The 13988-nt window shown below is 49.1% G+C and overlaps 1 protein-coding gene across 1 annotated transcript; it reads right to left on the bottom strand.

The window, feature by feature from the left end:
- Window positions 1–5183: 5183 nt before the first annotated feature.
- LOC146009969 (gastrula zinc finger protein XlCGF66.1-like) lies at window positions 5184–13338 on the bottom strand. Its single transcript, XM_083150664.1, has 5 exons — window positions 13134–13338; window positions 10321–10463; window positions 9055–9237; window positions 7544–7670; window positions 5184–7248 (listed from the first exon to the last, which is right to left on the bottom strand). The coding sequence occupies exons 2-5, from the start codon at window positions 10390–10392 to the stop codon at window positions 6236–6238; spliced, it is 1395 nt and encodes a 464-aa protein (XP_083006790.1). The 5' UTR covers window positions 10393–10463; window positions 13134–13338; the 3' UTR covers window positions 5184–6235.
- Window positions 13339–13988: the final 650 nt, after the last annotated feature.

Raw genomic sequence — 13988 nt, 5'->3', positions numbered from 1 at the left:
CAGTCCACTTATGATGTAGCTAAATGAAACTGCATTTTACCTGGGATATAACCAGCCCCCCCAGCACCTGTGTAGTTCATGAGTATCACAGTGTAAAGGGACAGTATAGATAGATGAGAGAGCCATATCCAGATAAGGAGGACGGGAGGAGAGAGCTGTACCAGGGTAATAAGGACCCACCATCACCATGAGGCACAATACTAAAATCATTAAGGATACATCAGGTACATTGGTCAGTGCCTATGCTGGTTACCAATGCAATTTCCCACTATAACTGTCCATGCAAATCTATCTGATGATATCAATAGCAAGTCCATGTACGGAGCGGACATCACTGACTGATATCGTTCTCTCTATTCTCCCGCGACACCGCTGATATAAAGTTGGCATTATTGGCGGTGCTGGGAATTGCCCGGTGTGTGCCTAGATTACACTTATACCCTGTCAGTGCGCTGGTTGGGGGGGGGGGGGGGGCAATACCAAGAGATGACTATTTTAGGCTGGCTTTAACCACGATATAATCTGCACACTGGAAACTTCCCAAAGATTAGCGGGGTATTCAATCTGTGTCACTTCCCGACATGGAAAATATCCTATTTGTCTTAAACCACCGCGGATTGTCAAATTCACTCCGCCGTTTCTGACAATTTATGGATTTTCCGACACTCGGTATTCAACCGGTCCTACATTGTAACAGGGTATTCAAAAACCCCAAACAGTAAGTAACATAAGTACAACTCATAGCTCCCAACTGTCCCACATGTTGCAGGAATGTCCTGTTTTATGAGGACTTCCCCACATCCCGCCCGGGGCCGGGAGTGTCCCGTGGCAGGGGAGTCCCCCCTGTCACCTGTGAATAGACGCTGTGCTGCGTATTCACGGCCTGAGGGGCTGGGGAAATAGCCAGCAGCTCAGAGAGCCACTAGCCATGCCTCCACAGCAGCTAAAATGGGTGTGTGGCCTGTTGGGAATAGACCATGCCCTGTCCTGCTAAGCCACGCCCCCCACACATGGGTACACCTCTCCATGCCTGGCCGATGTTATGAGATATGAAAGTGATAAAAGATGGTATGCACTTACCTGACCATAGACAGAACCATACGCACAGGATAACAGGCCCAACGCGTTTCGTGTATGGAGAAAAACGTCATCATGTGCGCTGCGCACACACACACAGATTACATCAGTGTTTCCCGAACTGCAGCATTTAATGTAGTTCGGGCCCAATCACAAATGAAAAAAATCACGGTACTCTTTACCTAGCAAGGCGCCCATCGCGGCCATCAAATGCACTAAAAAACGGGTGCGACGCGATGCCCGCGATTTCCCATAGGGAACAATGTTAAAAGTGTGATTGGACGCGATTTTACTGTTCAATGCCCGCGATTTTTCCATAGGAAACAATGTTAAATGGGCCACAGAGCCCAAATAGTACCCCTGAAGTCTGAAATGGCCCCCACAATTGTTAACGCCACCCCACGCTCAACGTGAACCCGAAGCGTGGCGAGCGGCGCGGTACGCGTCCTCCGACCTTATCATACCCCCACTATCCACGTCGGCGTGGCGTTGAGAATAGAATAGTGTGGCGAGCGCAGCGAGCCCCGCGAGGGGACGCGGATACCTTCACAGGTAAACGCATCCCTTCGCGGGCTTCACAGGTATCCGCGTGCGCTCGCCACACTATTCTATTCTCAACTCCACGCCGACGTGGATAGTGGGGGTATGAAAAGGTTGGAGGACGCGTACCGCGTTCACGTTGATCGTGGGGTGGCGTTAACAATTATGGGGGCCATTTAAGACTTCAGGGGGACTATTAGGGCTCTGTGGCCCATTTAACATTGTTTCCTATGGAAAAATCGTGGGCATTGAGGCATTGAACACATTTTTAACATTGATCCCTATGGGAAATCTCGGGCATCGCGTCGCACCCTTTTTTTAGTGCATGCGATGGCCGCGATTTTTTACCCCCGATGACCGCGATGGACATCGTGGGCGCCGTGCTAGGTAAAGAGTACCAAAATCACCTCTGTGTAATACATAACTACCCTAATAATGGCTACATAATATAATCATTTGTGATATACAACAATAACTCTTATGTAATAATCTCCTAAACATATTTTATCTCCCATGTAATAATCTACATGAAATCTAATATCGCCTGCGCGGTAGTCACTGTAATAAGCAACCACAACACCCATGTAATAATCTTATTGTCATATATAATAACTTACCCCATGTACCAACCTCTGTGTAGCACAATATACTGTAAAACATTTCCCATGTAACTTTGGTATACAGGTTGAGTATCCCTTATCCAAAATGCTCGGGACCAGGAGAATTTTGGATAACGGATTATTCTGTATTTCGGAATATTTTAATATTTCAATGATGTATTTTGAAGTATCTTGCATTTATGCTGTATAAACACATAATATACACACAAATATATTTTATTACCACATAAAATACACACAAATATATTTTAATTGTTCAAAAAACAAGGTTTCAAAACGTGAAACAAAATGTGTGTACTATCTCAGCACTGAATTTGAATGCCAAGCAATCATTGTCTTGCACATATATAGTGCCAGTTACATATCATGTCCCCAGTGATGCTGTTACAAATGTCTCCAGTGAGTTTTTAGCAAAAAAAAATTTTTTTTTCACTTTCTGGAATGTCCGTATTTCGGAATAATTCGGATAACGGATATTCGGATACGGGATACTCGACCTGTATTGCATAATAATCTCTGTACAATATAGAATGGCGCATGTCATAGTGGTAACTCCCATGTAATAATCTTATTGTCATATATAATAACTTACCCCATGTACCAACCCTCTGTGTAGCACAATATACTGTAAAACATTTCCCATGTAACTTTGGTATATTGCATAATAATCTCTGTACAATAGAGAATGGCACATGTCATAGTAGTAACTCCCATGTAATAATATTAGTGTCATATATAATAACTTACCCCATGTACCAACCTCTGTGTAGCACAATATACTGTAAAACATTTCCCATGTAACTGGTATATTGCATAACAATCTCTGTACAATATAGAATGGCGCATGTCATAGTGGTAACTCCCATGTAATAAAATTAGTGTGATATATAACAACTTACCCCATGTACCAACCTCTGTGTAGCACAATATACTGTAAAACATTTCCCATATAACTTTGGTATATTGCATAATAATCTCTGTACAATATAGAATGGCGCCTGTCATAGTGGTAACTCCCATGTAATAATCTTAGTGTGATATATAATAACGTACCCCATGTACCAACCTCTGTGTAACACAATATACTGTAAAACATTTCCCATGTAACATTGGTATATTGCATAATAATCTCTGTACAATATAGAATGGCGCATATCATAGTGGTAACTCCCATGTAATAATATTAGTGTGATATACAGTATAATAACTTACCAACCTCTGTGCAGCACAATATACTGTAAAACATTTCCCATGTAACATTGGTATATTGCATAATAATCTCTGTACAATATAGAATGGCACATGTCATAGTGGTAACTACCATATAATAATATTAGTGTGATATATAATAACTTACCCCATGTACCAACCTCGGTGTAGCACAATATACTGTAAAACATTTCCCATGTAACTTTAGTATATTGCATAATAATCTCTGTACAATAGAGAATGGCGCCTGTCATAGTGGTAACTCCCATGTAATAATCTTAGTGTGATATATAATAACTTACCCCATGTACCAACCTCTGTGTAACACAATACACTGTAAAACATTTCCCATGTAACTTTGGTATATTGCATAATAATCTCTGTACAATAGAGAATGGCGCATGTCATAGTGGTAACTCCCATGTAATAATATTAGTGTGATATATAATAATTTACCCCATGTTACCCTCATACATACAGGAGACGAGAAGGCTGCCGCTGACTGCACCTCCTATGTCAGCGTATGAGTTTGTGTATTACATCACCAGCCATCAGAAGCAGGGTTGGAAACCATCGCAATCGGATGCCCAAACCATCTTCGTCAAAGGGGGTAACCATCGATGGTTACCCCTTTTGGATAAAAGTTAGATATCTCTCTCAGCCAATCAGCAGCTACATACTCATTTGATTGGGAGTTTTGAGATCTCCTGGCCGCCCACCGCTACCATAGCACAGAATGTTCCCTAGGTGGACCTGATTGGATGCGATACATTACGGGTGGTAAAAAGCACCTTGATGGGTGCTATTATGACCCATTTTATGGTCTGCCGTCTCCACACGCACTGGATCACATGTGTAACACATCCGATTTGGGCTTATTTCACCAAAATCGGACAAGTGTACGCATATTGCTGTGTATCCATGCCTGGCCCGCACACTTAATTTGATACTTATTTGCAGGTTCCACTTTCTCCTTCTCAAACATAAAAGTTAGGGTGCACTCGAAACGCGTTGGTTACTGCATCGCCCATTCCTGTTTACATTCAACATTGCAGCATAGGCAGCGCGGGAACATAAACACCAGACTGCCTCTTTTGTAGCCGTCAGATCCTAGTGGGCTAAAGGACCAGTGATGTCACAAACCTGTGAAACGCGATAAAAGGGGGAGGAGCATGATCAGTGGCTATCCACGTCAACATCTATTCCCCTTAGTAACCAGGTGGCGAGCGAAGTGAAGCAAGGTGCCATACACAAATCGTGGGGAGAGAAGTTAGCCACAATGGTGCATATGGGGTGCAATATTCCCACCTTGATCCTACCCCTGTTGTCACATGTTCCCACCTTGCTCCTCCCCCTGTTGTCACGTACCTATGATGTCACTAGTGGAATTTACTCAACCATTTGTCAAAGTACAGATATTTCGATAATTAGCTAACCACGTGTAATCAGATAGTTCGTGATATAGTGTTCATTCTAGCACCCGCCATCTTTGAAAACCCCTGCAGTTCCTTTTCCCTGCCTGGGGTGTCTCTGTCTGCTGTGGTGTTTCTAGCACGGGTCTGGTTTGCATATCAGTGCTGATATACCATCCAAACTGTGCTAGAAGCACTACAGCAGACAGCGACACCCCAGGCAGGGAAGAGGAACTGCATGGGTTTTTTAATATGGCGGGTGCTAGAATGATCACTAGTGATATACCAGATTTGTACCCGACTGTAACATATAAATTAGATGTAATCATGATTCATGCATTATTTATTACTGAATGTTGCACGCGTAAGCTGAGTTGGCATTCTGTATAATGTTCCGTAATATTGAAAATGTACAATGATCAGAGGGGTTGCGACAGTAGTTTCAGATACGAGAGAGAGAGACATGGGAGGAACACACCAAATTCACTAGAATCCTGTTTTATACCCCAAATAACGTATGGACATGTATTAAGAGCGACACCTAGTGTTCATTGTAGCACACTACATCTTTCAAAACCCATGAAGTTCCTGAAGGTGTTGCACTTTGCTGTGACGCTTCTAACACAGTGTGGTCTATATCTCAGCACTGATATACAGACTAGACATGTGCTAGAAGCACCACAACAAAGAAAGCTCAAGATAACCAGTGTCATTGTAGATTAGGGCGCGTGATATAGTACACGGACAGCAGGAACGTAGAATGAGATGCCAATCTATCGGAGTAGCAACACGTCAATGCCCAGGAACCAAAGACACCCACAGACCACCGCGGCAGTGGAACCTCACATGATTTCACACCAACGACCACGAATGTCTGAACAGATGCGGACTGGGGGGGCTAACAGATCATTGGTCGGGATCCACAAAATTCATTTTGCAGGACAGTCTCTGGTCCCGTAATAACCATCGTTCGGAGGCACAGTACCACTTCCCTGGTCTCTGTTGCCTTTCAGGAAGCTTCAACAGGATATGACTTCATTCAAATATCAGGGGGAGGTCTTACATGTGACATATCCGCAACGTGTTCAATGACATCATAGAACAAACGACATTTCCTATAATTTACAACGAGTCTCCACCCAAGAATTAAAGCCTTCACATGATTCACATCTCTGGTGTTTAAATGAAAACCCAATAAATGTTGATATTGTACAATATCGGCCTGGGATAAGCTACAATATTATGACACGTCAGTGAGGGAATAAGACTTTGTAGTTTCACAAAATTCATTTAAAACAGAGAAAGAACCACAAGGATTGACAACCAACTCCCGAAGACCAACCACCGATGTGCAAACGGGTTCTTGGGGGTTCTTATTTAGTCGACGAGTAACCTCTTTGCCCCATAGTGAATCCTCTGGTGTTTCGAGACGTTTGACTGATTGGAAAAACATTTCCCACACTCGGGACAAGGATAAGGCTTCTCCCCGGTGTGGACCACTTGGTGTTTGATGAGGTTGGACTTGATGGCGAAACCCTTGCCGCATTCGGAGCACAGGAAAGGCTTCTCCCCGGTGTGGATCCTCTGGTGCTTGACCAGATTTGATTTGCTGGTGAAACCTTTCCCGCAGTCTGAACAGCAGAACGGTTTCTCCCCGGTGTGGATGATTTGGTGTTTGACAAGGTCCGAGCTGCTGGTAAAACATTTCCCACACTCCGTGCAGGAATACGGTTTCTCGCCGGTGTGGATCCTCTGGTGCGCCACCAGATTGGTGTTGGTGGAAAAACACTTCCCGCAGGAAGAGCAGGGAAACGGTTTCTCCCCGGTGTGCGTCCTCTGGTGAGCCACCAATTCCGAGTTGCAGGTGAACTCCTTGCCACAGTCGGCACACGTCACCACCCTGCCGGAGTGCATCCGCCGATGCTTGACGATGCCCGACTTGCTGGTGAAGGTTTTCCCGCACAGGGTGCAATCGTACAACTTCCGTGTGGACTCTTGAGGGGCGGAGCCGGAATTGCTGACAAATATCGAGTCATAGTCGATACGCGTGAAGTCTGTCTGTGGACCTTTGGCGCCGTCTCCTGCCGGTTCTCCTTTAACTTGGACCGATGGGAAGTCTGTCTGGGTGTGCTCGGAGCGGGTGTAGATCTTGGGGCGGTCGTCATTCTTGATGTAATCGGAGCTGCTTTCCGTCTGCGTGTGCTCCGTACGTGTGTCGGAGTCCGCAAAGACCCCGACTTCTTCGCCGGAACCGGAGTTCTCCGCCACGTATCTCACCGGTTGACCCTTTCTCTTTCTGGTCTTGCAGATTGTGGCACACTGTCCCCCTTGAGTGAGGTCGAGGAGACTTTTCGGGTCACAAGCTTCTGCATTGAGGGACTGCCTTAAATCTGCCGAGAGACACACAACACAACAATAGTTACAACACAAAGGGGCAACCGCTCACATTTGTTATATAAACGCAAATAATAAAATGTTGTGTAATAAAAGAGAATATTTCCTATATAAGGTAACGTTACAGATCATATGATGAATATAAATGTTTGATGGGCAATTGTCACATCAATTTCGACAAATTCACTTGGCACGCAAAAGGTTAACTATTAAGATTTTTACATTACACAGACTATGGAGATGGTGAATATCGTCCTGTCCACAGACTTATTACATGTAATCGGGTCTTACCCAGTGATCTCAGAGACTGGTGATTCTCCATCATCAAGTCATCCAGGTTATGTACAGTGTCTCTCCCCAGTCGCTCCCATTCCTCCATTGAAAAATTTAGAGTGACGTCTTCATTTCCCTTGGGAACCTGAAATGAAAAATGATTCAGTTATCAGTCAGACACCTCCACAGATGTTACTGTATAATGTCCCATTCCCAGCAGTCACCTCTCCGGTCACATCCCCCGGTGTTACTGTATAATGTCCCATTCCCAGCAGTAACCTCTCCGGTCACATCCCCCGGTGTTACTGTATAACGTCCCATTCCCAGCAGTCACCTCTCCGGTCACATCCCCCGGTGTTACTGTATAATGTCCCATTCCCAGCAGTCACCTCTCCAGTCACATCCCCCGGTGTTACTGTATAACGTCCCATTCCCAGCGGCCACCTCTCCAGTCACATCCCCCGGTGTTACTGTATAACGTCCCATTCCCAGCGGCCACCTCTCCGGTCACATTCCCCGGTGTTACTGTATAACGTCCCATTCCCAGCAGCCACCTCTCCGGTCACATCCCCCGGTGTTACTGTATAACGTCCCATTCCCAGCAGTCACCTCTCCGGTCACATCCCCCGGTGTTACTGTATAATGTCCCATTCCCAGCAGTCACCTCTCCGGTCACATCCCCCAGTGTTACTGTATAACGTCCCATTCCCAGCAGTCACCTCTCCGGTCACATCCCCCCGTGTTACTGTATAATGCCCCATTCCCAGCAGTCACCTCTCCGGTCACATCCCCCGGTGTTACTGTATAACGTCCCATTCCCAGCAGTCACCTCTCCGGTCACATCCCCCGGTGTTACTGTATAACGCCCCATTCCCAGCAGTCACCTCTCCGGTCACATCCCCCGGTGTTACTGTATAACGCCCCATTCCCAACAGTCACCTCTCCTGTCACATACCCCGGTGTTACTGTATAACGTCCCATTCACAGCAGCCACCTCTCCGTTCACATTCCCCGGTGTTACTGTATAACGTCCCATTCCCAGCAGCCACCTCTCCGGTCACATCCCCCGGTGTTACTGTATAACGTCTCATTCCCAGCGGTCACCTCTCCGGTCACATCCCCCGGTGTTACTGTATAACATCCCATTCCCAGCAGTCACCTCTCCGGTCACATCCCCCGGTGTTACTGTATAACATCCCATTCCCAGCAGTCACCTCTCCTGTCACTGTATAATGCCCCATTCCCAGCAGTCACCTCTCCAGTCACATCCCCCCAGTGTTACTGTATAACGCCCCATTCCCAGCAGTCACCTCTCCGGTCACATCCCCTGGTGTTACTGTATAACGTCCCATTCCTAGCAGTCACCTCTCCGGTCACATCCTAGGTGTTACTGTATAACATCCCATTCCCATCAGTCACCTCTCCGGTCACATCCCCCCGTGTTACTGTATAATGTCCCATTCCCAGCAGTCACCTCTCCGGTCACATCCCCCGGTGTTACTGTATAACATCCCATTCCCAGCAGTCACCTCTCCGGTCAGCAGCTGAATGATCTTGTTGGTGAGTTCCAGGATCTTCTGCTCATTGTGCCTCTCATGTGAGTAAGACGGAGGCACTGTGATGGGGCTCTGGGTCCTGCTTAGTCCTCCTGACACACGGGGACAATTACTCGGTGTGACACTGTCACCAAACTTCTTCACAACAATATAATCCTACGGAATGAAATAGAATAGTAAACATAAACTGTGCAAAAAGAGAAACAACAGAGTGATGTCAATGTGACGCTCCCAGAGCCCCTCACCTCCCCAGTCAGGTCCCTGTGTCAGTAATAGAGATAAGAGTGATGTCACTGTGACGCTCCCAGACCCCCTCACCTCCCCAGTCAGGCCCCTGTGTCAGTAATAGAGATAAGAGTGATGTCACTGTGACACTCCCAGACCCCCTCACCTCCCCAGTCAGGTCCTGTGTCAGTAATAGAGATAAGAGTGATGTCACTGTGACCTCACCTCCCCAGTCAGGTCCCTGTGTCAGTAATAGAGATAAGAGTGATGTCACTGTGATGCTCCCAGACCCCCTCACCTCCACGGTCAGGTCCCTGTGTCAGTAATAGAGATAAGAGTGATGTCACTGTGACGCTCCCAGACCCCCTCACCTCCCCGGTCAGGTCACTTTGTCAGTGATAGAGATAAGAGTGATGTCACTGTGACGCTCCCAGACCCCCTCACTTCCCCGGTCAGGTCCCTGTGTCAGTAATAGAGATAAGTGATGTCACTGTGACGCTCCCAGACCCCCTCACCTCCCCGGTCAGGTCCCTGTGTCAGTAATAGAGATAAGAGTGATGTCTCTGTGACGCTCTCAGACCCCCTCACCTCCCCGGTCAGGACCCTGTGTCAGTAATAGAGATAAGAGTGATGTCACTGTGACGCTCCCAGACCCCCTCACCTCCCCAGTCAGGTCCCTGTGTCAGTAATAGAGATAAGAGTGATGTCACTGTGACGCTCCCAGACCCCCTCACCTCCCCAGTCAGGTCCCTGTGTCAGTAATAGAGATAAGAGTGATGTCACTGTGACACTCCCAGACCCCCTCACCTCCCCAGTCAGGTCCCTGTGTCAGTAATAGAGATAAGAGTGATGTCACTGTGACGCTCCCAGACCCCGTCACCTCCCCGGGTCAGGTCCCTGTGTCAGTAATAGAGATAAGAGTGATGTCACTGTGACGCTCCCAGACCCCCTCACCTCCCCAGTCAGGTCCCTGTGTCAGTAATAGAGATAAGAGTGATGTCACTGTGACCTCACCTCCCCAGTCAGCAGGTAGATGATCTCCAGGGTGAGGTTTAATATCCTCTCAGGAATTTGATTTTTGTCCATCCTTAGTAAATCAGTAGGACCCCCCTAATTGATGTTTCCCTTGAGGTATCTGATACTTTTGTGTCTCCCACCTGCAGTAATAGAAAATACATGAATTTAATACAAATTACAAAATAATTTCCTATAACGGATCCACACCTGATCGCTCTGCAGCTCCATTGGTGACTGGTACCAAGAGCTTAGGAGACAACTCTGTTGGTCGCTTCAACCACACCAATATACAGGCTGCCGCTCCCATGAACCATCATTGTACTCAGCAAGCAGAGGGACTTATATGGTTATATACACATGGTGCGGGCAGGACATGAAATGGACTCTAGGGTGGGCAGGGTACGAGACCAGTTACCATTGCAGGGTGATATGTGATGTAGGCTATTACCGCCACAAAATTCCAGGTCATCGGCGAGTCAGACCCAGGTCAGCGGCAGTATAAATGGGTCACGCCTGTCCCTTTACACAGGACTTCTACCCAGGTCCTGACCTGGGTAGAACACGGCTAGGACCTAGAGGGTGGTGTAAATGGGTAAGCCAGCGTCTGCAGGTTGGACGGAGGGGCACACACAGCCTGCGCTGCTGTCTGCTATTCTCTGCAAACAGCAGCAGCGGAGGAGGTAAATAGATGCCTGTGTGCGGCATCCATTCACCTCCCGGACAGGGGCTTGGGCAGCCCAGCAGATTAACTTAGTGGTACGGGTCCCGGCGGCGGAGATGATGTAATCTCCAAGCGGCGGCTCAGGAACCTGCTGTTTTAAGCGACTTTCAACTCAAAGTCGCCCAGTGTGTATGGGTCTTTACTTTAAAGTAATACCCAAATCTAACTCTCTCTGCACATGTTACATCTACCCCTCCCCTGCAGTGCACATGGTTTTGTCCATCTGAGAAGGAACTTGCCTCTGCGAGTGAACCAGAATAAGGCCCCATGTGTGTTTAAAATCCATATTGTCATTTTTTTAATTGACATTATAATCATATTTATTTGTATGCATGCTCTTCTAATAATAACTATGTCGGCAGAGGGTGGATACATGTCGGCAGGGGAGGGACACATGTCGGCAGGGGAGGGACACATGTCGGCAGGGGAGGGACACATGTCGGCAGGGGAGGGACACATGTCGGCAGGGGAGGGACACATGTCGGCAGAGGAGGGGGAGGGACACATGTCGGCAGAGGGGGGATACATGTCGGCAGAGGAGGGGGAGGGACACATGTCAGCAGAGGAAGGGGAGGGATACATTTCGGCAGAGGAAGGGGAGGGATACATGTCGGCAGAGAGAGGGAGGGATACATGTCGGCAGAGAGAGGGAGGGATACATGTCGGCAGAGGGGGAGGGATACATGTCGGCAGAGGGGGAGGGATACATGTCGGCAGAGGGGGAGGGATACATGTCGGCAGAGGGGGAGGGATACATGTCGGCAGAGGGGGAGGGATACATGTCGGCAGAGGGGGAGGGATACATGTCGGCAGAGGAGGGATACATGTCGGCAGAGGAGGGACACATGTCGGCAGAGGAGGGACACATGTCGGCAGAGGAGGGACACATGTCGGCAGAGGAGGGACACATGTCGGCAGAGGAGGGACACATGTCGGCAGAGGAAGGGGCACATGTCGGCAGAGGAGGGACACATGTCGGCAGAGGAGGGACACATGTCGGCAGAGGAGGGACACATGTCGGCAGAGGAGGGACACATGTCGGCAGAGGAGGGACACATGTCGGCAGAGGAGGGACACATGTCGGCAGAGGAGGGGGAGGGACACATGTCGGCAGAGGAGAGGGAGGGACACATGTCGGCAGAGGAGGGGGAGGGACACATGTCGGCAGAGGAGGGGGAGGGACACATGTCGGCAGAGGAGGGGAGGGATACATGTCGGCAGGGGAGGGATACATGTCGGCAGAGGAGGGACACATGTCGGCAGAGGAGGGACACATGTCGGCAGAGGAGGGGGAAGGACACATGTCGGCAGAGGAGGGGGAGGGATACATGTCGGCAGAGGAGGGGGAGGGATACATTTCGGCAGAGGAGGGGGAGGGATACATTTCGGCAGAGGAGGGGGAGGGATACATTTCGGCAGAGGAGGGGGAGGGATACATTTCGGCAGAGGAGGGGGAGGGATACATGTCGGCAGAGGGGGATACATGTCGGCAGAGGGGGGGGATACATGTCAGCAGAGGGGGGATACATGTCAGCAGAGGGGGGGATACATGTCGGCAGAGGGGGGGATACATGTCGGCAGAGGGGGGGATACATGTCGGCAGAGGGGGGGATACATGTCGGCAGAGGGGGGGATACATGTCGGCAGAGGGAGGGATACATGTCGGCAGAGGGGGGGATACATGTCGGCAGAGGGGGGGATACATGTCGGCAGAGGGGGGGGATACATGTCGGCAGAGGGGGGGGGATACATGTCGGCAGGGGGGTGGGGGAATACATGTCAGCAGAGGGGGGGGACACCATCTCAGTATGAGGGGCAGGCGAGGTCTCATGTCAGCAGCAGGGGGGAAACCAGAGACCCTCTGTCAGCAGGTTGGGGGACTGGGAGATGACATGTGTGAGGAGAGGGTGGGGGGTGTACAATGTCAACACAAAGGGGGCAGGACTGTGAGGACTCCATGACAGCTGTTGGGAGAGCCCGTGTCAGCCGGGTACAAGCCTCCCCCGTATCTATGAGCCCAGGCTACAGGACCCCTGGGCTCTGCAGGACAGGACACAGCACACACAGGGACCCGGTAGCCCGCACTGACCTGCAGCCGCTCCTCTCCTCTGATCACCGGGCAGACACAACGAGCGGAAACCATCCCCCGGAATCATTCTGCTCCTAACAGCCTCCAGTAGCCTCTCCATAACATCTGTCCTCACTGCGCGGCGGCCGCCATCTTCCCGTCTCCCGCATAAGGTTGTATGAGCCCAGGGCGCCAGATGCATGGCGGAGACCACGCCCACTTTCTGGTCTTGCGTTCCATTGCTCTGCTCCCGGCAGCGTTCTAGTTACAGAAAGTGTCACATGACCAAACAGAAAGGGGGTGGGGGGAGTGTCACCGTGGGCTCTGTGGGACTACAGTATATACAAACACGGCATACCTCCCAACATGACCCATTCCAGGAGGGACACAATGCCCTGTTTCTGGACATCCTTCTAATTAATGAATTCCATCACCTGTTTTAATCAGGTTTATTGATAACAAAGGTGTTTCACCACAGGTGAGGATAATTGTAAATTAAGAGGGAACTCCAGGAATAGAGCAATGTGTGTCCCTCCTGGAGAGGGTCATGTTGGGAGTTATGCATGGGCAGCCGAGGCTTAGAAATTCTAAGCCTCGGCTGCCCATGTTTGTATGCCTCTATTCCCCTCCTCACATCACTACTCTGTGCTGCTGGGGGACTCTGCTCCTTCCATCATATAACTCCCAGTCTGTGGCTTCCTGCTGCCTCTATTCCCCTCCTCACATCACTACTCTGTGCTGCTGGGGGACTCTGCTCCTTCCATCATATAACTCCCAGTCTGTGGCTTCCTCCTGTCTTCATTCCCTTCCTCACATCACTACTGAGTGCTGCTGGGGGACTCTGCTCCTTCCATCATATAACTCCCAGTCTGTGGC

Source organism: Crinia signifera, chromosome 6, assembly GCF_055691185.1.
Source record: "Crinia signifera chromosome 6, ASM5569118v1, whole genome shotgun sequence".
In the NCBI taxonomy this organism is placed as follows: Eukaryota; Metazoa; Chordata; class Amphibia; order Anura; family Myobatrachidae; genus Crinia; species Crinia signifera.
This window is presented reverse-complemented; position numbering and strand designations above follow the sequence as displayed.